At 43.9% G+C, this 25,623-nt stretch overlaps 1 protein-coding gene across 1 annotated transcript in view; it reads right to left on the reverse strand.

Moving 5' to 3' along the window:
* Window positions 1–18,404: 18,404 nt before the first annotated feature.
* HMG20A (high mobility group 20A) overlaps window positions 18,405–25,623 on the reverse strand; it is a 72,758-nt gene continuing 65,539 nt past the window's right edge. The window contains exons 7-10 of the mRNA XM_012735390.3: window positions 24,084–24,159; window positions 23,161–23,376; window positions 22,336–22,479; window positions 18,405–19,133 (exon numbers count right to left, since the gene is read on the reverse strand). Coding sequence (XP_012590844.1) covers window positions 22,343–22,479; window positions 23,161–23,376; window positions 24,084–24,159 — 429 coding nt within the window. The 3' untranslated portion in view covers window positions 18,405–19,133; window positions 22,336–22,342. The remainder of the gene's footprint in view (window positions 19,134–22,335; window positions 22,480–23,160; window positions 23,377–24,083; window positions 24,160–25,623) is intronic.

Consider the following 25,623-nt stretch of genomic DNA (forward strand, 5'->3'; position numbering starts at 1 on the left):
GGCATCTGATCCAGGCCTGTCTAGGCCTCTGTGGCCAAGCAGGGGGTTCACACCCGCTGCTTGGTACTCCGGGCTCTGCCACATAGGACCCTGAGCCTGGGAGAGTCAACTTGCACATGCTGCGTCAGTCACCCCCAAGGACTCGTAAGCCCCACAGTGACCCAGCAGTATTGCTCATGGACACAGAGGCCGTGGAGACTGCAGAGAACTGCAGAAACTCGCCTGAAGTTGGTGGGTGGCAGGGCGGGCAATTAAGCCCAGTTCTCTGCTGCCCCTCCGCCCCCCTCTGCTTGTCTGTAATACCCAGCTCTCTGCCACCGGTTCCCCCAACACCTCCCAGGCTGCTCTAACAGAAGCCCTCCTTTCAGAGCTGCCCCCCACCGCAGGCCCTCCTTCTACCCCAGGACTGCTGGCATTTGCACTGCTCTGTACAGCCTGCAAAGCTTTCCCCAGCATATTGTGTCCAGTTGATTTTCCTAACGGAGACTCCAGCCCTAGCGGGGAGCACCTTGCCTCTTGGGCAATTACCCTTGAGAAGCCAGAGATGCACCCTGCACAAAGGGTTCCTCGCAAAATGTCAGCCTGTTCTAGCAAACAGAGCAGGCCCTGGGCCAGCTCAGCTGCACTGCTGGCTGGGAGGATGGCTGGAATGAAGGCCTCCGGGCTGCAGCTTGGCACTCTCCCCTTGCAAGCACCATCCCGCTTGCAGCCCTGTGAGGAGGAACACTCTGCTCATTAGCCACCCTGTGAGCTGCAGCCAGGAGCCCAGCTCCCTTTCCTCATTCCTCTGGGCCCCGGTTGCCATTAGTCGAGGTGTGAGGTCCCTTGGCTCCATCTTGTTCCCACGGGCTCCCAAACTGTGCAGACATCTACCTATGCCTGCCCCAGAGGGCCCGGGCTGAGGACTGCTGGCCAGTAGTGCAGGACTTCGTGTCTCTTTGGTAAATTTTCCTTATCAAACTTTCCCCAGATCTCCAGGGACCCACATGCCCAGAGTGGAAGTGTTTTTTGCAATGTCCTGGCAAAGCATAGAGGACATTGGATTTTTAGTCCAAAGACCTAAATTTAAATCCTGGCTCTGCTACTTTTGAGCTGTGTGGCTAACAGGGCTGTTGTGTACAGTTGCACAGGTTGTATGCTACCTTGCTATTCAAAGCGAGGTCCAGACATCCATATCACATGGGAGCTTGTTAGAAATGCAGATTCTTGGGCCCTGCACCCGTCACCCCAGAGTGAATGACTCAAAATCTGTTTTAACAAGATCCCTGGCAATTCAAACATCCAAGTTTGAGAGTCGCCGATATATGTGACCCTAGGGAGCATCACTCACACAGGCCATGGCACGGCACCCTGGCGTCACGTGGCATGTTGCTTGGGAAAAGCACGTCTCCTCTTTGGGTCTCATCTTCCTGGTCTGCCAGATGGAGACAGTATGCCTGTCCCTTGGGCTGCTGCATGAGTGAGTGAGGCCAGAGCTCGGAGGGCCAGCAAGTGCGGACAAGGCTGCCTCTCCTGGGAGTGAGCTTGGGAATGGTCACCACCGTGAGAACTTATAGGAAAAACACGATCCTTAGGTTTGGGAGCTGGACTGGCTGTCAAGGAATTCCCTGCTCAAGCAGATTTCTGATTTTTAGTCAACAGTTTTACAGATGATGAAACCAAAGAAGGACAGGTGAAACGACAGAACCGCTGGCGAGCCCAGGCCCTGCTCCACCTCGTTGCTCTGTAAACCCAAGGAGTCCTACGAAGCTGTTCTGGCAGCTCGTCTCTTGGCGCCTGTCTTCAGTGCCTCGTGGGGCTAAGCTAGAGGCACCTGGGTAAAACTCGCATCTTCCTCAAAATAGAATGTCTAAGTAAATAAACGGATAGCTCTTTCTCAGACTTACATAGGGAATTTCAGAAAAGATGAAATCACTCAGAAAGGGGTGTATCAACACCCACTTTCTAAGCACTACGGTGTGCAGCGTTGCTGTGCCCCGGATACGAGATGAACAGGGCTCCATCACTGCTCATGTGGCTCCTGGCCTGAAAGGACACGTGACAGACGCACCAGGTACGCCGATGCTCAGTGCGATGGGGGAAGTCCACCAGCTTCACATGTCCCCAGAGGGATTTAGAGGATGAGAAACTGCTGAGTGGAGTAGACATGGAAGATTCTAGAAGATACTAGATTGATAAGGGCTGAAGGGAGGTAGGATTTAGACAGAGGAACAGAGATCAGTGTGTACAAAGCTGGAAGTCTGCAAGGTATATCTAGCGAACAGGATTGGCTTAGAGCAGGGCCTGGGGAATTTTTCTGGCAGAAAGCCAGAGTGAATATTTTAGGCTTTGCAGGTCATAAGTTCTCTGTTTCAACCACTCAACTCTGCTTTTGTAGCTGGGAAGCAGAGACAGATAATAAGCAAATAAATCAGCACAGCTGTGCTTCATACAACTTAAGACACTGAAATTTGAATTTTATGTAATTTTCATGTGTCAAACTATTCGTCTTCGTTTGATTTTTTAAACCATTTAAACATAGGAAAATCACTGTTTGCTTATAGGCTGTATAAAGACATGCTGTGGGCCAGATTTGGCTAACACACGATGGTCTGCCCATTTCTGATCTAGGAGCAAGATGAAAGCTGGGGCTGGAGAGGTAGGCTGGGGCCAGGTCATGCTGGGCATTGAGTGCCAGTTGAAGAGCCTGGTTCTTTTCCAAACCTGAGTCAGACATAGGAATCCGTGATATTCAGGTATCCCTAGTTGGACGCCTCTCCCAGGGCACCTCTCTCCTGGAGAGTGGCTCCCATGATCCTAAGAAGGGGTCCTTTATTTGTACCTTTCACTGAAAGGGAAAAAAAGCCCGAGGGAAGGCAAGCTGGGGGATAAAACCGAGAGTCAGCTGTTAGGCTGTCAAGCCAGAGGTACCTGAGAATCATTTAAGTGAGGTGTCAAGTAGGTCATCACATATTAGAATCTGGAGCTGAAGATGAAGACAGTGAATTTAAACCCCAGGAAGAGACACGTCCACGCGGAAGGAATGCAGAGAGAAGGGACGGAAGCCGAACAGAGCTCCGAGGTCAGAGGGAGGGAGGACCCAGAAGGCCTCAGAGGCAAGAGAAAGCAGGAGGCTGTGCCAGCAGAAGCCAAGAGAAGGGGGTTACTTAGGAGGCAACTGTGCTCAGTGCTGCTGAGACCATGGGAAGAGGACAAGAAGGTGTTTGGGGATCCGGTGATGTGGAGGTCTCCAGTGACTGGCCAAGGATAGCTTCGATTGGGAGGGGGTGTGGGAGCCAGAGAGAGCGCAGGTGATGCAAACGGTCTTCAGAGATGTCCTAATCTTTGCAAGTGGAGAAAATGCAGTCTTAGCCATAGGGAAGATGAGGGATTGACTAAACTCCATAGACCTCTACTGAGCACCTGTCTGTCCCGGACATATGCCAGCTCCGGTGTATGCAAGTGGGAAGAGACAGGCCTGAGCAAGCACACACCAACACGATCAGCACCAAATAGGCATGAGTGACACGTGGTGTTGGTGAAAGGGATGCTGGAGCCTTGAATTCCGTGTTTGCAGATCAGGAAAGGCATCACAGAGTACGTGCTACCCGATCTGGCACTGGCACGGGGGGAAGGACAGAGAAAGAAAAGGCTTGGCAAACGATGGGAATGACAGAGGGAAAAAAGGACAGGGAGTGTTTGTGGACAAGCAGCAGCGTGACGTGGCCTAATGGGCAGTGGTGATGAAAGGGTGACAGGGGATGCATTTGGAGAGATATACCTCCCACCATGCAATAGGCTAAGTTGCTCCTTGCTATTGAGATTGAAATTTGTAAAAAGGGGGAATGTAAGAAGAATAACATTGGTGCACCTGCTGTGTGCCAGGTACCAGGCTAGCTGCCTCCAACACATTAGGACATTTGTAGTATAGGGAAGACCTGCGTTTCAATCCTGGTTCTACAAGGTGAAACAGCTGTGTGGCCTTAGGTCCCTTTACCTAGCCCAGTCTCAGTTTCATTTGTTAAATGGGGATAATGCTTATCCTATGGAATTTTCACAAGGTTTAAATGAGAAAATAAAATAAAAGCACCTACCACAACTATTATCTCATTTAAAATAGAGATTTGAGATTGATTATCTCATCTGCAAATAGTGCAAAATATTTGCAAAACTAGCCTTGCATTTTAGAAAGATTGCTCTTGTAGTGGTGCCCAGGACAAACTGCGAAAGGCAAGCTGAGGAGGGATAAATGAGAGACTAAGGCCAGTTAAGAGCCTACTGCAGACTAGTTAATACAGAAGAAGCAGCAAAACCGAACAATGGGCTGTTAGGGGAGCCCAGGGTTGATCTGGAGCTGAGTGCCGCACAAAGGCCTGCTGGGGAGGGCTGGCTGCTGGGCACTCCAGGGCTGAGAGAGAGGGTTCTGGGATAGGATGTGGGCTGGGAGCAGGGCACAGAGCAGAGGTGTGCGGAAGAACTCTAGGTTTCCAGCGTCAGCAGCAGCGGAGGTCCAGAGTGAGGTGGAGGATGCGGAGAAGCGTGGGTTTGGAGAGAATGCGTGCTTAATTTCAGACCAATGGACTTGAAGGTTCACTGGGTGTGGAGAGGCCTGAGGGGCTGGAGGAGGATCAGGGACTCTGGAAGGAGACAGGTCTAAGCTGTGTGGCACAGGAGGGAAAGCCTGGCTCCAGAGAAAGACTGCCAAGGTCCAAATGATGTCGGAGCAGTGGGAATCCTGGAAGGTCCCAGAGAAGCCGGTTTTTAGATCAGGTGGGAATAATGGAAGGCGTAGTTCACCCAGAACAGTATAATTTATTAGAACAGCATGTGCTTTATTTCTTTTGATTGAGACTCAAAGATTCAGAGCTAGAAAGGACCACCTAGTCTTTTATGTAGCATTTAGCACCTTTTCAGGGCCAGGACCTGCAAGTGGAGAGAGGAGAAAGTCTTCCAGGGAGTAGAATGCTAACTAGCCAAAGTGGAAGGAATAATGGAATCAGAAGACACGGTCTTATCAGTGGGTGTGGCAGTCCCACCCACATCCTCCAGGTCTCAGTGGAGACAAGAGGTCTGGGAGGCTTAAATGGCTGCCGAAGTGATGCAGAGGTGGCCCAGCTAGCAAAATAGAACAGTGTCTTTGTAGAACCTGGCAGAATGTTTTTCCACTGTGAGACTGTTGTATGTCAACAGTGTCTCCAGGTACATAGGGCAGATTAAAAATCCCTACTTAATAGATGAGGAAAAGGAGTCTCCAAGAGGTGGAAAGCCCTGCATCAGGTCACGCCAATACTAGCCCGCAGCAGAAACGGTGTAAGTGCTCAGTTCCCCAGCTCCCAACACATAGAGGCCTTCTTTGGCTACATGAGCTAGAGCTGCAGTCCTCAAACCCTGGGCATGGACTGGTACCGGGCCGTGGCTTGTTAGGGACAGAGCTCCACAATCCCTAGCCCTTCTGTCTGTGGACAAATTGTCTTCCATGAAACCAGTCCCCGATGCCAGAAAGGTCGGGGACTGCTGAGCTGAAGGAACCCTAGAAGGCAGGGCCAGAGATACCTGGAGACTGCGGTTTGCCCCGGGTGGGAATGGGGAGGAGGAACACCACCGCTTCAGGTTCAAGTTGCTAGTTTTGCAGAATAAAATTACTGCACACGTCCCATAGAATAAACAGACTTAACACCCCATTAAATACAATGGACTTCCAGCGTGGGCTTCAGACGCGCCTAGACTGAAACGACCTGAGCAGGAGCTGGCCTGTGAGTGCGATGCATTACACGCACTGCCTTTAATGCTTCCAAAAAGAAAAACCGAGCGCAGGGAGAAGAAAAGTGCCAGCAGCAGTTCTGCAGGCTCCCGGCTGAGGATCCCGTAATGAAGTCTTTCTGGAAGGTATGAAAGGCCTGTGTGCTGTATGCTATTTTTAAACATGCTGGAGCAGCACATGTATTCCTGCCCCACACACTTTCTCCAGCAGAGGAGGGGCCCCAGGGAATGCAGCCAGGAATTTAGATGCTATTTATTGTATTTCCTTTTATCAGTCAAATGATTTTCCTATTTCCCACATAGATAAAGATCTTCCGCTTACAGCTCCAGCTTGTTGACCTTGTCAGCACTGCGGTGCAGTCTGGAAATTGGTCCCAGAGAGAAGGGCATTGTCGTGAGGGGGTTGTTTTTTTCTTCTCCCAGCAGGGAGGAGATCGGTTTACAAAAAAATAAATAAATAAAATCTTCCAAAAAAAAACACCCCTTTGTGCCTTTTTGCAAAATTGAAAGGTTGTCCAAGAAGCCTGGTTCACCAGTCTCCCCCTTCACTCCCCCAATATCTCCACCTCACCTTTCACCAACACACATTTTCTCTCCCTCCCTCCCCCTGCAGCAATCTCCGCCGCTGGCCCTGGCCCCACTGCTGTGCTGCTGTCTTGGCAGGAAGTGGGGCAGGGGGACGGTGGCACAGTCTAAGCTTGTAAGCGGAGCCAGTCTCTGGGCTGTGCCAGCTCTGAGGCCCCTTGGCGATGCCAGGATGCCTAAGTGGGAGTAGTTGTGGCTTCCACTCGCTGGAAGCCCTGGAGCCAGCCAGGCCTCCGAAGCCGCATTCCCGAGTGAGGGTGTGGCCTCAGGGCTGCTAAAGAGGAGGAGGCCTCCTCTTGGGCAAGTCGCCCTCATTGTCTTGCCTGGCCTGCTGGCCAGGTTCACAGGCAGGAGACAGCGCCACTGTTCCCGGGAACAGGACCAACAGATGCGGCGGGAGGCTTGGGTTTATTGAATCCTCACCATTTCTGGCTCATTCACGGCCACAAAACATAAAGGGAGCCAGCTAGGAGGAGGGAATCCAGCCCTTGCAGGCTTACCATTTGAACAGCGAGGAGCTGCAGGTCCCCTCCGTACCCACATGGGCTGGCTATACATTTTGACAGAGCTGCCAGCTTGCCGGAACCCCCGGGTTCTTCCCTGCCGCGTCGCTGCTTCCTGGCCGGGACAGCAGGGGGCGCCAGCTCTCCCGGTGGCTCGCTGTCCCGGGCCGCCCTCCCACACATCTGGAAATGGGCTGGATCACTCTTACGAAGTACTGCCCGGGATCATCTATGTCAGATGAACTGGCACCAAGTGAGCACGCACACACATCGAGAATTCCACTTCCCCACTAGTTATAGTTCCCCTCCAGAGCACTTGTAGAATGTCGGACTGTGCCTTGCCAAGGCGGCCAGCACATCTGAGTCTTGGGCTTGGCAGGCCGGGTGGAATGCCTGGGGGACCACCTCCTGTTTGAAGCCTTTGCCCTCCCCTCCCACGTGGAGGGGAGAAAGAAAGCAGGAGAATGGGACCTCCCAGATCCTCTTCCCCAGGGGAAGAAAACTAAAGATGCTTGGCCCTGACCTTCCTAGCCCTCCCGAAGAAAGCAAAGGTCCCACATTTCCAGGTCCTGAGAAACAAGATGTAATTCCAAGAAGGCAGTGATTAGAAATGCCAAAGCCATATGCAAACAATGGAGATGGAAGAGGAGAAATTGGATGGAGAGGGCAGAGCCACAGCCAACCATGGGGCCTGATTGCTAGTCTGAAACTGCTCCCTAGACTTTGAAAGCTGCATGCATTTAAATGTCCAGATTTTCCCTCAGAAGCCAGCAATCTGTACTTCTCTTGGCCAAACAACACATCAGTCTAATATGGTGTGGGAGAAATATGTTACATTCTTTTATGAACAGAATGTTAACAGCACCTAGAATCAATATTTATATCCAAGAACACAATGAACTGGCCTGTTCTGTGCTGCATGGGTTTAACACAGGGGCGTTTGGAGGGAGCTAGGAGGTCTGGTCCCCTCCTCCTGCCCGGAAAGGCAGACCACAGCAAGCGAGCGGAGGCTTAGACATCCCAAAGGGTCTCTGCCTGGGAGAACACGCTCGGTGCCCTTCCTGCCCCTGCAGTCCTCTGTCTCTTGGGATTGCCAGAGGAAGCTGGAGCAGCAATGGGGCAGGAATCGTGGCGAGGTCCAGGACGGCAGAGCATCCTGTCTGCAGACAGCTGCCTCCGTCAGTGAGGCTGTAGCGGGAGAGGGAGGGTCAGGGTTGAGTCCCAGCATTTCCTATCACATAGCAAAGTGGGTGCTGACGCAACTTCACACAAAACCTTGGATGAGGGATGAAAAACAAGAAATAGTGTGTGAGATGACACTTTTCTTTCATGCTGGTGATATTTTTTTGCCAATTAAATTACCCTCATTTGAGGCAGCCGCTGTGACAGAGATGGAAGCCGAGGTTTCCTGGCCTCAGAATGCTGTATATTCTTCCAGAGGCTTTTGGGAAATTCCATCAAGCTCCTCAGGTTGGTTTGTTCCTCGATGCTGTTTTTTACTGCATTTAGAAGCTACTGGGCCTGCAGCCTGGAATCAGCACTTGCTCCTTGCACGTACAATCCTTACTTAATTACAAAAATAAAAACAAAAACCTTTCCCCCTTTCCCTGAAGACTTAACATTTGCCTGGAACACAGCATCTAAAAATGTGAGACTCTTCTTCATCTGGCAGACTCAACTGGGGCCTCACTGTGCAGAGCAAGCAAGGCCTGCTTCATTTTCAGGCTCCATGCTGAAGGGTCCCACTTTCAACAGCAGCACTTGTCTCTCATTAAATGCCTGCGGGAAAGTCTTTATTGCTTTAATAGGCATGATCTTTAGAAAAGATCCTTTGGCTTATGTGTAAGATCAAAACATGATTAATCTTGACCCCACTTAGCTCTAGGTCAAGTCTTCAGTCTACAGTGAAACCCCTCTTTACATGATCACAATTTATCATTTTTTATAATCTATATCTCTTTCTTCTATGTTAGCATGTTTAGTTGCTGCAATTCACTTGCTCTGTCCTGTTATTTTCATTCGGTTTTAAGAAACAATCAGTAAATATCCCAATCACATTTACTATAAAATCAGCCAAGATAAACAGATATTATTTCACTGTAAGCTGCTATGTTGTTTAGCATGTTCTTTATAGATGCAAAGCTCCCCCTGCAGAAATCTCATGCAAGAAATCTAAGTTAAATGCTCTGAATATGTTTAGAAATATTGCTTGATTTAAACCAATGGAGTAGTTGCACCAGGGTCCAGATATTGTTCTGGTGTCAAGGGTAGGATGAAAGAATAATCAAAATTGGCACTTGGGCAAAGGATAAAACTGTGAAATCTTTAGTCAGGTGTTGTAGAGACTGGTGGGGTCTGACTTTTTGCCTGGAGCACAGTGCCAGGATCTGGGGGGAACGGGCTAACAAAAGCCTCTTTGGAAGTGTTTGGTAAATGGTGTTCCAAGTTCAGACCCATCTTTTAAGCTCTAGAATTGTTGATACAAACACTTACTTAACATGCTGCATCTGCTTTCTTAACACTTGCATCTCAAATGAACATGCCCACAGGCTCTCTGGCCTTGCCCCTGCCCCAGTCTGCTCCTCTAGATGTCCCAGCTCAGAAAATGGCGCCTCCCCATCCCATGAAGCCTGACATCCACCACAGCTGCTCTTTCCTCCCTCTCACCTCTAGCTCATCACTCACCCTATTCATTCTATCTCCAAAACAGCTTTGTTCCATCCTCCTCTCCCGTTCATTCTTCACTGCTGCAGCCTTAGTCCAAGCTGCCACCACTACAGCTGGGATGGCAGCCACAGCCACACTTATTTCCCTGTGTCAATGCTTGCTCCGTACAGCCCACTCTTCACACAACCAAGAGCTTTTTCTGAAACACAAACTGAATTATATCATGCCTTCAGTGACTCCCCCTGCACTCAGAATATCCCAGATCCTTACTGCACCTAGGTGCACATAGGTGATAAGACCTCATATGGCTCCCCTCCTGTCCTCCAATTCCCCACTTCTCTGTGGTCCAGCTCACTCCCCTGGTTTTCTTTCAGTCCCTCTAAAGCACCAATAAAAGCTGGCCTCCTGGCTCTTTTCCTGTTTATGTAGGTCCCATTGGTTTTTCAAGTCTCATCTTAAAGTGTCACTTCCTCCGAGGGGTTCTCCCGATGCCACCATCCAAAAAAAAAAAAATATTCCATCCCTCTGTACTACAAAAAAAACAAAAAACAAAAAAACAAAAAAACAAACAAAAAAAAATAGTTCCCTCCTCCCTGCCAATACCCCCTTGTATATTGCCACTCTTCCTGCATTTGATACCATATGGTAATATTATACCAACTTAAGTTTCTGTAATCATGTTTCCCCCATTAGATAGTAAGCTCCATGAAAGGAAGAACTGTGTCTGCTGTATTCCTGTGCCTGCCACAGAGTGTGATAAATATTAATATTAGTTGAACAAATTAACGAAACTAGACTGCGCTGCATATGGAGAGCTGCGTTCCTGGTGAACCCGCTTGGCCAGACCACATTTACCCAAAATCCTCCTTGAGGAATTCCCGATTGAGGGTTGGGAGAAACCAAGTCAAACTCCTTTCTCTAATCTGCTTCTGTGCTCCATGCCCACTGCAGGCTCTCCTTGCCATATGTCCCAGCTGTTTCTATAGTCTCCTGACCAGTCTATCTCCACACATCCTTGAGTACTTTACCCTAAGGTCCACCAACATGTTGGGGGAAAAATTGCATCTTGATTTTCACAAACCTCTACCTGAAAATTTTCATTCCCCTTGATTTTAAATGTTTGCAACAAACCCCAATAGTATTGGCAAGACCTGTGTCTTCACCACCAGAGGATCACAGATATCTTCATGCTACATCACAGCTGTTGCAGATGTTGAAATATTAACATTGATGATCACTACTACTTTAAAATTATGGTTGTTATTGGAGCTAGTGTTATTTAATGCTTTATTAAGAAGCACAAAGATTCTTATATAGCACAATATTTTGATAGCTATATTTCAAGATAGATTTCCTTTGTAACTTTATTTGTATTTCATGTACTTAAAAACATTACTCTTAGAAGGGTCCACAGGCCTTATAAGATTGCCAAAGGAGTTCATGGCAGAAAAAAGGTTAAAAACTGCTGGTGTCATTTTTCATCTCATGTCACTGCCTTGAGAAAACAGCCTTCATGCCTTCTCTCTGCCTGCAAAATAAAAGCTAAATCCCTTGGCATGACATTCCAGGCCCATTTACAATCCATTTTCAAAACAGCTATCTTTCTTATTTTTAAAATCAAAACCCTGCATATAACCTGTGTTCTAGTCACACTGAATTACTTGAGTAAACCAAAAATGCACGCACAACTCTAGGTCCATTTCTAGCTTCTCTTAAAGAACTACTCTTTTTCTAAGATCCAGCTCAAAATGTTATCCTGGTAAAGCCCTCTTTTGACCTCCCCCAAGCACAAACACTGAATTCTTCCATTGTATTTTCCAGAATACTTGGCTTACAGCTGTTCGATCATTTATCAGACCCTATGGTAGTAAGCTTTTATATCTATTTTTTGTTATATAGTGAGCTTCTTGAGGAGAGGGACTTCCTCAACTTTATGTCCAAAACACAGTAAATAACTGGAAATGTTTGAATAAATGAATATATCTAAAATATTCATTCTCTTGGGGGATTGAGTAAAATCCGTAATGACCACACTAGTTTGTCCTTTAACAAAAGACCCCTTTTGATAAATGAAACATAAGTCCACTTCAAAAATCCATCAGCCCCAAGAAAAATAGAGGTCTTACATTCCACTGCCTGTACCCAGCGGCCTTTATTTGATTTCTACCCCTGAAGATAGCACAAGCACTCTCACAGGAACCTTGAGTGCATCACCGATGTCTTCCCACATTGCCCTTCTCTGACTGATGCCAAATGTATTTTTGGCCAGTCTCCTTTAAGCAGACGCTTTCCATTACTTGCCCTGGGATTTTCTAACCATCAGGTTATGTTATGATTTTTATATCCTAGAACATTCAGCTGTTTTATGCCAATCTTAAACAAATGCAGATGCAAAGTTTTAAAAATTCTTTTCCTAAGGAGCTTGAAGAATTAAAAAGACCATTCCTTAATTTCACAGTTCAATGAACAGCAAGAGTAGCTGTATCTGTGCACATAAGTGCACATGTGCTGAGGATAGAAGGAATGTTCCAAATACTGACCTGAAGTTAGTATCTCATGGAGCCACAAACTTAACAGCTGAAAGGAACTTTTTAACCTATAGCAGAGGGATGTAAGTGTCCTGCTCAGGGGCCAATCTGCTGGTGGAATCTCAAATTTAGTCAGTTTCAAGAAGACTTTTTGGTTTTTCCTCTGTGATGCTTTATTCTTAAGTCTATGTCATCTTAGGTGATGACATCTCTATCTACTACCCAGTTGCTCAAGCCAAAATGATGAGCAGTCATTCTTGATTCTTTTTCTCTCACCATCCACATCCAGTCCCTCAGCAATTTGTCAGCGGCACTTCCAAACTGCTTCCTAATTTGTTTGCCTTTTTCCACCCCGACTGCTGCCACTGTAGGCCAAGGTACTGTCACTTCCCACCTGGACTAACTAGTCTCTCTGCTGCTACTCTTGCCTCCCCACAATTCTCTACACAACAGCCACTTTAGAGTGATCCTTTAAAAATATAAACCAGATCTTGTCACTTACACAGAAATGTCTTCATACTGCACTTACAATAAGTGTAAACTCTGTACCACAACTTACAAGTGCTCCATAACCTCACACCTGCCTGCCTTGCTGCTTCCAAGCCACTCTCCTCTCACGCCCTCTGCCCCGGCCTCACCTGGTTTCTCCTGCTCCTAGAAATTCCACAGCTTGTTACTTCCTAAGGACTTTGGCCTTTCTATTCTCTCAGATTTTTTTTTTTTTTTTTTTTTTTTTTTGAGACAGAGTCTCACTTTGTTGTCCAGGCTAGAGTGAGTGCCATGGCGTCAGCCTAGCTCACAGCAACCTCAAACTCCTGGGCTTGAGTGATCCTTCTGCCTCAGCCCCCCGAGTAGCTGGGACTACAGGCATGCGCCACCATGCCCGGCTAATTTTTTATATATATATCAGTTGGCCAATTAATTTCTTTCTATTTATAGTAGAGACGGGGTCTCGCTCTTGCTCAGGCTGGTTTTGAACTCCTGACCTTGAGCAATGCGCCCGCCTCGGCCTCCCAAGAGCTAGGATTACAGGCGTGAGCCACAGCGCCCGGCCTCTCTCAGATTTTTGTAGGGCTGGTTCCTTTAATTCAATTTGGTCTTTCTTCAAAAGATACTTTTTCAGAAAGGCTTTTCTTCTGTCCTAGTTTATATCATTTCTTCTTGTCTTGGCAACTAGCTGAGCTGCGTTTGTTAGGTTACTTGTTTATAGTCTCTTTTCTCCTAGTAGGATATAAGCTCTATGGAGACTGGGACCCAGAACAACTGACACAAAAGACACTCAACAAATACTGTTCAGTGAATAAGTTCAACTCCAGTTCTCAGACCCACCACAGCCTACGTTTCTGCTTTGAACTCATTTCAGTCTCATTAGATATCTCTAAGACAGAATGGCTACAGTAGAATGTAGAGCCAGAACTATCTGGGTATAAAACCCATTCCTAGTTGTATAACTGTGCAAGTTACTTCTCATCCCTGAGTCCTAACTTACTTATCTGAGTAAAATGGGTTTAGTAGTCCTACTCTGTAAAGCTGTGGTAGGAATTAAATGGCATAATTTATACAAAAAGAACAGAGTGGTTGGCCTATTGTACGTGTCTAATTGTTATTTCTCTTTTTCACTGAGAATTTTTCTCCATAAATTTTAAGTTTATATTTAAGTATTTTTTACTCTGTGACAGGCACTATTCTCAGTATTTTATAACTTGCCTAAGATCACACAAGTGAGAGGCAGCAGAGCCCAGACTTAAATGCAGTGGTTCTATCTGATTTCAGAGGTAATGAAAGAGTTACTGTCTTTATTGTGATTCTGTGGTAAGAAACACATTTCACATTATAACCCAGCACATGTGTATGTACACATAGGAATGTATCTAAAGTATAAATAAAAGGTTCACAAAATACCTACTACACGCAGTGCATTCTGATAGTTTCTCTTCATTTTAATTTTTAAAAATGGTTTTGTATTATTAATAAGTCGAAAATACACTTTGAAAAACTTCTTGTCTAAATTACAAGTAATCCAATTGCTCTTACCTTCCAGCTACTTTAATTTCTACCAGAGAGACTATGATGGTTATCAATTAAGACTTTTATATTTAATTTACATTCCAGATGAAGTTCTTATTAGTTAAGATACTGATCCCCCAAGACTCAGATCTACTCCCCCTGCACTTATAGAAAAACCATCCTCTTGTCAGGTGAGATTCAAGTAATTCTTTTACTGTTCAAAAATTATTTACCACCACTGAAACTCAATACAAGCTGCCCTACGTTAGAACTATTTATGTACACGTCTGCCTTTCCCACTAGATGATCAGACACTATGGAACATAGAAACCATGTTTTATAAACACCTTTGTAGTCCCAAATAGTGAACTTCAGTGAAATGGGGAGGAGCTGGTTACAAAGAACTCTAGTTCTCAAGTGCTGGATGGGTTGTGTGAGATTCAGACAAGAAAACACCGTACACTCAGTTCTATGGATTCCCACATGAACATCTAAGGCATCTTCCCACTGGTTCAGTGTTGCAGGTGGTGTATAAAAATCCCTCTGTCTGGAAAATCTGCACTGCCCTTGCCCTTAATTTCCCAATGCCATTCCTATCCCCTTGTGGCTCCTTCTCCTTTCTGCATTTCTCTAGGCTAAGAGAATGCACATTTCTACCTCTGGCAAAAGTTTGTCCCTGTAGACACGTATTCCCATGAAAACTAAACTGAAATGGTTTCTGAATGGGTGGAAGTACATTAACATTTTCACCTGATGTACTCTCAGTCCTGATCTCTGGGCTGGCATATGAGCTAGTGTTTATAGATGTTATAAAGTATGTATCTGCATGCAGGTTGTGTGTCAAAGGCAAATAAGACAAAGAAAAAGCCCCTGACTGAGAACTCTCAGTTGCAAAGCAGGAAATTCTTTCAGGGGGAAGGAAGTAGCTACGAGCTTGTCGGCCAAGCAGTACTTCAATCTCCCCACCCTTAGGAAAAGATTATCCTGGTGTTGTTTTAATCCAGCAGATGCTGAGCAGTTTGAGAAGGGAACAAACAACTGGGGGAAGTATTACCACCTGTTTATGTTGACTTTTAACAAACAAGACTGGCCACCAGCTGTTGAAGGGTAGAAGAGGAGCTAAGATGGGAACAGAAAATACCAACTCAGATTGAAGCTAGTTTTTAGCTTTCTGGCTATTTGAAAAAAAAAAAAGCACCAAGGAAGTACATGGCCATTCTCAAACGGCCAAGAGGCAAAGGCAAGGTAACGCACCCTATTTACTAATGGAGCAGGGCCAGACTTAGTGCACACTAAGAGTCAAACGTGGGAGTTATGACACCAACATAAGTGGCCTCCCTAGATTCATTTTCTCACTGAAACCTGTATGTCACTGGGGCAATGATGTCCATGCAAGATGACATTTCTCAGCCTCCCTCATATCTAGCTATCGTCACATGACTGAGTTCTGGCCAAATGAAGTGAGAAGTGTTGAATATGATTTACAGGAAGACTCTTTAAAGGATGCTGACTCAGCTAGCTTTGCCCATTTTTGTCCTTACCCTCTTTTCTTCAAGCCAGGAATTTAAAGGTGATGGCTAATGGCCCAGCAGGCATTCTGGACCATGAGGTGACCCTGAGAATGGAACAAAGCCATGGTACAGACAAGAGCCTCCATACCAGTCTTGGACTGCCTTTACTTTTCTATGAGAGAGACACACCCCTTACTTAAGCTGTTGCTGCTCTGGGTTTGTTACATGTAGTCAAATCCAACCTTAACTGAGATACCCTGATACTTTGGCAAGCATGTAACAGACACTTCCTATTCCCCTAATCTCCAAAGTGCAGTAGAGTGGACTGTGTTACCTAATTCTACCCTTCTAACAATAGCATGAGGGAGCCGAGGCATGTATTATGTCAGAAGAGAAAAATGGAGTTGAAACAAAGCAAGACTTGCCCAATGCCACACAACTGGCTACATGGAGAGCAGCGGGATCTGGAGGCCAGATTACCTTACCTCTGAGATTTTAAAAGCATAGTGGAAATAAGTGAAAAATTTCCTTTAAAAGATTTTGATTGGTTAAGTAATGGTTATTTTTAAAAAAACAAGAATTTAAGCACAACTCATCCCTTCTGTCAAATGATTTCCTATCAAGGGGACTTCAGAGTCACTGACTTTGAAAAACCCTTCAAGTGGCTTCCACTTAACGACTGATCCATTAAAATGAATTAGAACTCATTGTATTGTTATAGCATACATAAAAGAGCTAAATTCTCAAACAGAATTCAGTGAAGATACATTTTGAACAAGCAATTAGTAAAATGGATGTATTACTATTTTAAAAGCATAACAGACTTGATGATTAATGGAGAGTTGACAGTCTTTAAGAGGTAGGACTTTTTTTCATTACGATGCAAGTAAAATTGAATCAGGTGCATTCAACAGCAAAGTTTTAATGGGACAAATGTCAAACAAGCCTATCAATTTCTTAAAAAACAAAATCTAAAAGTTTAATTACAGAAACACTTGTACGAAAACTTGGCATTTCAACAGTTCCAAACACATGTACACGAGTTTTTTTCTAAAATTTGTCAGAAATAAAATAACTAGTGTCTGCCTTTTCTCAGCTGCTCCTTGTTTTAATAAAAAAGAAAGAAATCTGTAACACTGAATAGGTAACAGCTTATTTCTTGAGAAGAACATGTAAGTGCAGCAACATCTACAAGTGTGTTGGGAAACATGAATTAGGTGTTGTGCTAGCCTGTAACCTCATTCACCACCTCCTCGTTGAGCACAGAGGAGAGAGGAGGTGGCACAGACCTGTTCTACAGACCCTGATGGTCTTGTGGCAGCTGAATCCCAGCCACCAGAGTCAGATGTGTAGCTACTGGGAGAGCCAGCATTTCAAAAGCAAGCTGCTATTTTGTGAAAATGATTTTATATTGTAGGCTCTCTTGGGATCTTATGCATTCCTGAATATGCAAATGTTTCAAGTCATTGTCAGGTGTCCTACTTAGAGACAGGAGAATAATCATCTTGGACCAAGTTACTGCTTTTCCTGGTCACAAAAACAGTGCTAACGAAGCTCCACAAAATTGAACACAAAGAAGAAACAGGGAGAAATATTAAGAGGAAGGACAAAAGGATAGGAAGCATCTGGCAGAAGGCAGACACGAACTTCCAGAGCTGGCTTTGGATGTCTTTCTGACATAGACAGTGAGTTCTAGCTAGGCCTTAGCAGGCAAGGAGTCTAAAAGAAGTGGCAGAAACAGCAGATGAAAGCAGGAAAACAGGAAAATACAGAAAAGTAGGAGAGTTGGGTAGGCTTATAGCAACAGGTAATTATGGGACCTTATTCTAAAAAATTGCCAAGTGGTTGTATATGGGCGTCAGTGCATGGAAGTTTGATGTGTGTTCACATAAGACATTCATAAAAAGATTTTCCCCCCCTTTTGGACTAAATAAAGAAAACAGGTAAGGAGATACTGAGAAGATAGGATGGTACAGCAATATGACAGGGAGTTTCTGACTTACCCCCTGACTTTTGGGCATATTGTGAGAAGGGCCACACTTCTATCTACCTGCCTGCAGTGGCACAGTGCCCAGACAATGGGCTCAGCATGCTCTGCTTTGGTTCCAAAGATCTCAGGGGCAACCTTTGGCCTTCTGCTCTAGGGCATCAAAAAACCCCTAAAAAATAAACAAACAAACAAAAAAGAACCCAGAACCAAAATAACTCCACAACAACCCTGAGGTGACAACCAGAACACACTTCCCTTTTGGTGTTAAAAGAACCAGAAACTGCTGGGTGTGGTGGTGGCACCTGTAGTCCCAGATACTCAAGAGGCTGAGGCAGGAGGATCGCTAGAGCCCAGTTCAAGGCTGTGGTGAGCTATCATTGCGCCTGTGAATAGCCACTACACTCCAGCCTGGGCAACACAGAGAGATCCCGTCTCAAAACAAAACAAACAGAAAGACCAGAAATCCCTCTTCACTTTGCTGTTTTAAAAAAATCACTTACTAAGGAGAGGGGGGAAGGGATACTTATCTTTTTCACACAGGAGTTAACGGCTACAGAAGGAAGACAAAAGATACCAGAATTCCTCTGTGTCCTTTTTGTGAGCTCAGGAGACTATTCCGGGTGATGTTTCTCCCTATCCATGAATCATAACACCTGAACAAGACGGGGATTCCCTCTGTTTTCACTTACATTAAACTTTGGGCTTTTTACAAATACCAAATGACAAACTACTCTTTCCTTTTCTCCTCTGTTTAATAGTGACCTTTTCCTCAGCAAAAATGCTCCATAAGACAGTGCCAACAGATGGGAACAGAAGAGCCTTGCTGGGGCTGGGACTCCATGTCTGTGCAGGAGCAATGCTTAGAAAACAGCTGGTAGTACCAGGGAAGAGGGAAAGAGCATTCTCCTCCAGGGCAGCAATCACAAAGCCACTCAGAGGGCTGGCACCCACTGAGTACGTGTGGGTAGGAAACACAGCCTTCCTCCACAGGGCACCGTAAACAAGAAGCTCCTTTCTTTGGAGTCACAGCAGGGCAATGATGGGAGAAGACTGGGGCTGTCCAAAGAGAGAAACTCTCCTTCAGAACCCTGCCGAGCAACAAAGCCCAGAGGTCAGAAAATGGAGATGTATAACTTGGTGGGGGCTAGCGAAAAATAACCCCCAAAGGCATTTTAAAAAAATGACAGCTAGGTAAGAAAACTGGAGCTCCACTGATAAAAGAGTCCAATCAAAACTGCAACCATGAGAAGTCTTCCTTTTTGCAGTGGATGTCAGCCTCAGGGTCACCTAGTCAGCTGTTATATGCAGATCCACTTTAAGAGATGTGGAAATGACAGGAAACCAAAGACCTGGGAGAGTGGTGGTATACTTTCAAAGCTTCACACAAGGACAATTCCATAGAAAGTTCGTATACCATAATGTGTTCCTTCTGCTGCTCCCTCATGGCTTCCTGCAGTACAGGCATATGTCACTCGCTGATAATTCTTTCACAGGCAAAAGGATCTGTACTCTGTCTCTGCCCCCACTCAGTTCAAATTTCCATGGATGGCTTCTCATTCCTCACAAATAAAAACACTTATAGAACATCTTGGAGCTCTAAGACCTGTAGAATCAGGGAGAAATAAAAAAAAAGATGATGACACCAAAAAGGTAAGTAGTGATCAGAAGGGGTGAGGGCTATGGATTCACAAAATGCTTCATTTTCATACGTGAGGAGCAGGGTGTATGTAAACTAAGGAGCTCATAAAGCTGCAGACAGGCAACCTCATTGAGATGTTTCAGATAACATTTCAGTGAGAACCAGTTCAGCAACAATGGGAGGTAGGAAAATCATCAGCTAAACACAGAAAAGCAACGGACCAGGGACAAATCTGATGAGGAAAAATTAGTACCCTACTTTAGTCCAAAGACTGTAGGTCAGTCAAAGCCAATTTTCTTCAAGTATTAATCTACGGATATGTGCATGTATAGGAATGTATTATGTTCATATGATCAAGAAATTTTCTCATATTGATAAAAATACAATCACATAAAGATTTTTTTCATTTCTCAAATACCTAAATATTTATTATTGGTTCAATTGAAATCAGGCAACATATAGCTTTTAATAACTCATATAAAGTGGTCCCCTCTCAATTTAAAGTCACCCCATGGCTTCCTTCCAGCTTGTCTCTAGGTACCACTTAGCCACAAGAAAGGTAACAGCTGGAGTAACTCTTCCATTGTTTATCTATAAAAATAATTTTTATTAGTTTTTTTTTTTTTTTTTTTGAGACAGGGTCTTCCTATATCACCTAGGTTGGTCTTAAACTCTTGGGCTCAAATGATCCTTCTGCCTCAGCCTCCTGAGTACCTGGGACTATGAGCATGTACCACCATGCATGGCTACAAATAATTTTTACATTTTGTAACTTTATAATCACTAGATTGTAATGTTTTTCTATTATATTTACTTCCTACTTATCTTAATGCTCTATTCCAAGATTTTTTAGTGCTTTCTCCCTTCTCGAATCTCTCCCCCACCCTGTCTCATAGCGGTATTTTAGAAATTCCACTGAATGACAGTTTAGATATCTGCATTCTAATCTTGTATTCTATGCTCACCTACTCAGGTCTTTTTAGGCAAGATGGTTCACCTCCTTGGATTCAGCTTCTTTATATATAAAATTTTGGATTTATAAAGTTTCCTTCCACTGCTAATATATTCCTTTAAAACTTGTGAACCATTAGCTTCCCTTCATTTATTGGTTCCTGACAATGGATGAAACCTTTGCCAAACTCATGTCAGAATAATTAATTGCACCACGAGTGCTGGGGCTTTAGGCCTAGCTGTCTGTACATATTTGTATTATGAGGCCAAGCTAGTATTAATCACAGCCTTTGTAACTGTTTCATTTAACAGTTTTGGGGGGTATAGGGAACTAACCATTCTTACTTATGTTTACATGGTAGATTTTAAGAATCTGTAGTAATATAACAGTTCACATTTTCACAGGCAAAATATTTGTAGGTTAAAATCAAGGATAATGGTAATATTCTAGGTTTTCAAAGACACTTCAGAAAGCAGATACTACAGTTTATATCCTTGAGATGGATAAAGCTTTAAAAGAGTCTTACTGGTAAAATGCTCAAAATGGAAAACTACTCTTGGCTCAATACTTGAATTAACTGCCCTATACCTACGTGAGGAGACACCGTGTTATCAATTACTGTTTTCTTTCAAAATCATCCACACTGTTTTTCCCAGCTCTCTCTTTTTATGCCTACAAGAATGCTAACTGAAAACACTATGTGAAAATGAGAAGGGTGATGAGCTCCTGAAAATCCCAGGCCCAGATTTACAAGCTGTTCCCTTTATAAGTAGCAGCAGTAATGCCACTTTTTATTCTGCAGGGATTCCAACCATCTCTAAGAAGTACAATCCATTCCATCTGGCTACTCACTAGAAGGGCAGTAATCCTTTCCCCATCAGAGCACGGCTTAGGTTAAAATATAATAAACTGCTTCATACAGTTATCATCCAAGGGCATGACCAAGAAGGATGAAGACTTCTTCCTTTGTCTCTGCTAGCAAGATGTTGCCTCATTAAAGAATCATGGGTTTTATTTATCCTTATACATGTTGCTCAAAGTCCAATCCAAGCTAGAATGTGAATTATGTATATGAGAGTGTTCATGTACTTGTATAACAAATAAAGATTCCAACCCATGACCAGCCATTCTAAGGAACATATCCTTCTGTTGACTCTTGTTTTAGTATGCTTATATGGCCACCGCATCGTATGGTCCAACCCTGAAATTTCCACACAGTTTATATGTGTACAGTTATGAAATAATATAATCAACAGACCAAAGAACTGTCAGTTTTGTGGACAGCTTACTAAAAGCGCACCTTATGTCTAGGAATCTGAGTGAACAAATACCAATTCCATTTAAGAAATGATATCTGATGGATGACCATTTGTACCAAAAAGTTTGCATGGGTAGATCCTTTCTGGAAATGTACTTTTTCCCCTGCTAAAAGGATATAACACATACTACTATACTACTCATTTGTTAAATATATCTTTAAAAAGCTTTTTCTTTTCTCTCTCCTTTCTCTTTTGGTGATTGAGAGTTTATTTTTAATCTATTAAAATCAGGGCATTAACTGTTTCACTGTTTGGTCAGTCCACATCAACATTTAATATACAAGTGGCAAATGAAAAATTTCCTGCTTATATGGGCTCATGTATACACAATGCCTCACTGGCTACTTCTAAATTGTCATTAGTATTTTCCAGGGAAAAGGAGGATTAACAATTAAGTCATATTTATTTCATTCTGAGTATTGTTGTGGGGGTGATTCTAAGTTTGCCACTTTTCAAAACCCTTTGGGAAACTAATGCCCAAGAATACAGCCTTAAATAAGTGACAAATCTGGAACTGAGGTCAAACTGCAGAAATCATACTTTTTCCATTAAACCATTCTGAAACATGTATGAATAAGAAGAAACTGACTTGATTGTGTTTTCTTTTCCTTCTTTTTTTAACTTTAGAGACACGGTCTCACTACATTGCCAGGCTGGACTGAACATCTGGGCTCAAGTGATCCTGCTGCTTTAACTTCCTGAGCAGCTGGGAACAATGGTTCTGGTTTCTAATATTATTTACTACATTTAGCAGCCATGTAACAGGAATCTTAATCAAATCCCCAGTTCATTCACTCAATGTAATTCCAGGGCTTTAGTAGTATTGCTACAGATTGAAGACATCTTATTTTGGATGATGTACTGGCATATAAGTATCTTATCAGTTAGCACTCACCCATTCACTAACGATCAAGCCTGTTCACAACTTCTCGAACTGTAGCTATGAAGTGTTCATTGTCTTGGGGATTAGCTAAAATAATACTGTGCAGTCTGTTCATATATGAGTCAATGGTGTCCACTGTCGGTGTCTCTCCACTTCCTAAAGGGAGACAGTCAAAGAAAGAGCAAGAAAACCCTCCCCATTCAATTCCATCATAAACCAGTTAAATGAATACCCAGCAAAAGAGATTGTGACTCTAGTGTGGTCTCCTCCATAAATAAGATAGAGAGGCTTTTAGACCTCAAAGAAATGAAATTAATTACATACTCTAAATAAAGAGATGAGCTAAATATCTGCTGTACAGTATACATGAGTAGCTGCATATAACAGAGAGAGATTCTCCCAGCTTTCTGCTGTGACTATCCTCAAAATGAGAGAGTATATAAGAAATACTAGTGTTCGTTTTCTCTTCCTTCCCATTAAAACAAAAACAAAACAAAAACAAAGGAAGCAAACATACATAATAGGAGAGCTCTCCTAAGGATTTATGACTCACTTTCCATTATTCTGAATATCAAATTAAGCGTAACCAAAAGGAAAATAGATTATATTAAAATGTAAGTACACAAAAATTTAAATGACCAGAGAGCCTGAAATTCTGGAGGATTTTAGCCAATACTGACATTCTATTATATGACCTAAAGAAAACCCTGAGGGGAAAAACTAACTTTGTTAATTTTCCTCTGGGGGAGATTACCCCACACTAATACCGACATAAATAGTACAGCCCTCTCCCCACGACCCGCCCCCCCGGAAAGTATTCAGACAGGATGACATTACCAGGCAAGGGCATGCTGGCAAAGGTGCTGGTCAACACCTGCCGTAGGGTCTCCAGGTGCTGCTGTAAGACCGTGTTGCGGCTCCGCTCCTGGATCACATCCACCTCCAGCTTCTCCACTGCTGTGCGCATGCTCTCCACATGCTTTTGCAGGGCTGCGTTCCTCTCCTCAAACTCCATGTTGGATTTGCGGAGCTGGCGGAGCTCTGCCTCCCGAGCTGAGGACACATACCCCACAGAACACACGTGGCACTAGGAGTCTCTGAGGAATTGCAATGGCTCTCCTAGGGAAGTTCTGTTCAGCTGCCTGTAATTTCGCCATCCCACCTCATCTCCCTGTTCTCATTATGACATTCCACATAACAATCTCAGCAATGAAACGCCTGGCTCCCCAGAGCTGTTTTAATTCTTAAAGCTAGTCATTATTCTATACATAAGATTGCAATGAGCCGTTGCAATTCCCAGTATTTTTGTTGCCTTGTTAGTTTTGCTTTTTAAAATTGTACAATGAGAAGCCTGAGGGGCTTCATAGGGCGATCCTGGGAGATTGGCCAAGCAGAACTGTGGGTACCCATCTTTACTACAATAGGATCATCTTTGCTCTTATTTATTTTATTTGCACCCCCATATAAGCTTTATTGGTACAAAAAGTTACAGGCTATGAGTCTGAAAGCAAATGAATTAGTGATTTACATTTATGTTCTTTGATTCAGAGATCAAAGCAGCTTTCACAACACTGCCTGAGCCTACGTCACTGGTCTCTAAGTAGGTGCCTTTACCAAAGAGGGAAACAGAAGCAGGTATTCTTCTGGACAAGTCCTAAGGAGGAATATCAATATTTTTGCTTTTGGGCAATGAACTCCTCATGAGAACTAAATCCCTTGGCAAAAACCTGAGGAACACAAAATGAAGCTTCAGTAATCACCTTTGCTGTGGTTCAGGAATTCCTCTGTAAATATAGGGATGTCAAAAACAGAACGTTCCTTTACCTCTGTTTCTTTCTGTGAATCAAGAGTAACAAAGGAGTTAATTCTTACACAGAAGCTAAATTACATAATAGTGCCTGAAGGCACAATGATCATATTTTGCTTAAAGAATTATAGAGTGAGCAGGAAGCAGTCCAGGTGAGTCTGAGGGAAATGTATTCACCTATTCATTGGAATCAAACTTTCATAGAGCTTAAGCAGGTTAAGTATCCAGTTCTCTGAGGTATACAACTGCTGTGCAATGAGAAACCTTAAAACAAACTGATATAAACTTCCCTAATGGATAATTTGAAGCCATTTCTTAGCTTTGTGTTTTGAAAGTCACCAGTATACAGCTGCAAAATTGATTGAGGTGAGAACTGAGAGTGTTTCTTCAGTCACTTCTGTTGGTTATATATGTAAAATGCTCTCTGAGATAGGATTATGCAATCTAAATTTGCAGAGTGGACAAGAATTTTAAGCAGAGATTGACAGCCATGAGCAAAAATTATAATATTCTATTGGTACTTTATTTATTTATTTATTTTTGAGACAGAGTCTCGCTTTGTTGCCCAGGCTAGAGTGAGTGCCATGGCGTCAGCCTAGCTCACAGCAACCTCAAACTCCTGGGCTGGAGTGATCCTTCTGCCTCAGCCTCCCGGGTAGCTGGGACTACAGGCATGCGCCACCATGCCCGGCTAATTTTTTTTTTTTATATATATATCAGTTGGCCAATTAATTTCTTTCTATTTATAGTAGAGACGGGGTCTCGCTCTTGCTCAGGCTGGTTTTGAACTCCTGACCTTGAGCAATCCGCCCGCCTCGGCCTCCCAAGAGCTAGGATTACAGGCGTGAGCCACAGCGCCCGGCCTGGTACTTTATTTATTTATGAGAGGCAACCTATCTTTTGGGATCTTTTACTTTCTTCAGACACAGGAAAAACAAACAAACATATAAAACCAAGAAGTCAGAAATAACCAGGCTCTAAAAATGAGAAAGCTAAAGATTATGTGAGATAGAAATAACAATGCCTAAAATTAATTTATCAATAAGCTACTAAAGTCTAACAAAACCACTGCAAAATATATTCCATAATGATCCTTAAGTATACAGTCAATAATTCAAAATGCTGTTGCTTCTACAATGAACTTGAAGTTGCAAGCATTGTAATATTAATTATAAGTGTCTTGGCATAGTGGTGAAAATCTTACATTACATAAGATGGTAAACAGAATGTCAGGAAGTGAGAACTAAAGAAATTGCTAAGGCTGAGCGCAGTGGCTAAAGCCTGTAATCCTAGCACTCTGGGAGGCCAAGGTGGAAGGATTGCTCAAGGTCAGGAGTTCGAAACCAGCCTGAGCAAGAGCGAGACCCTGTTTCTACTATAAATAGAAAGAAATTAATTAGACAATTAAAAATATATAGAAAAAATTAGCTGGGCATGGTGGCGCATGCCTGTAGTCCCAGCTACCCGGGAGGCTGAGGCAGAAGGATCACTCC

The sequence above is a fragment of the Microcebus murinus genome, chromosome 6 (assembly GCF_040939455.1).
Source record: "Microcebus murinus isolate Inina chromosome 6, M.murinus_Inina_mat1.0, whole genome shotgun sequence".
Lineage (NCBI taxonomy): Eukaryota > Metazoa > Chordata > Mammalia > Primates > Cheirogaleidae > Microcebus > Microcebus murinus.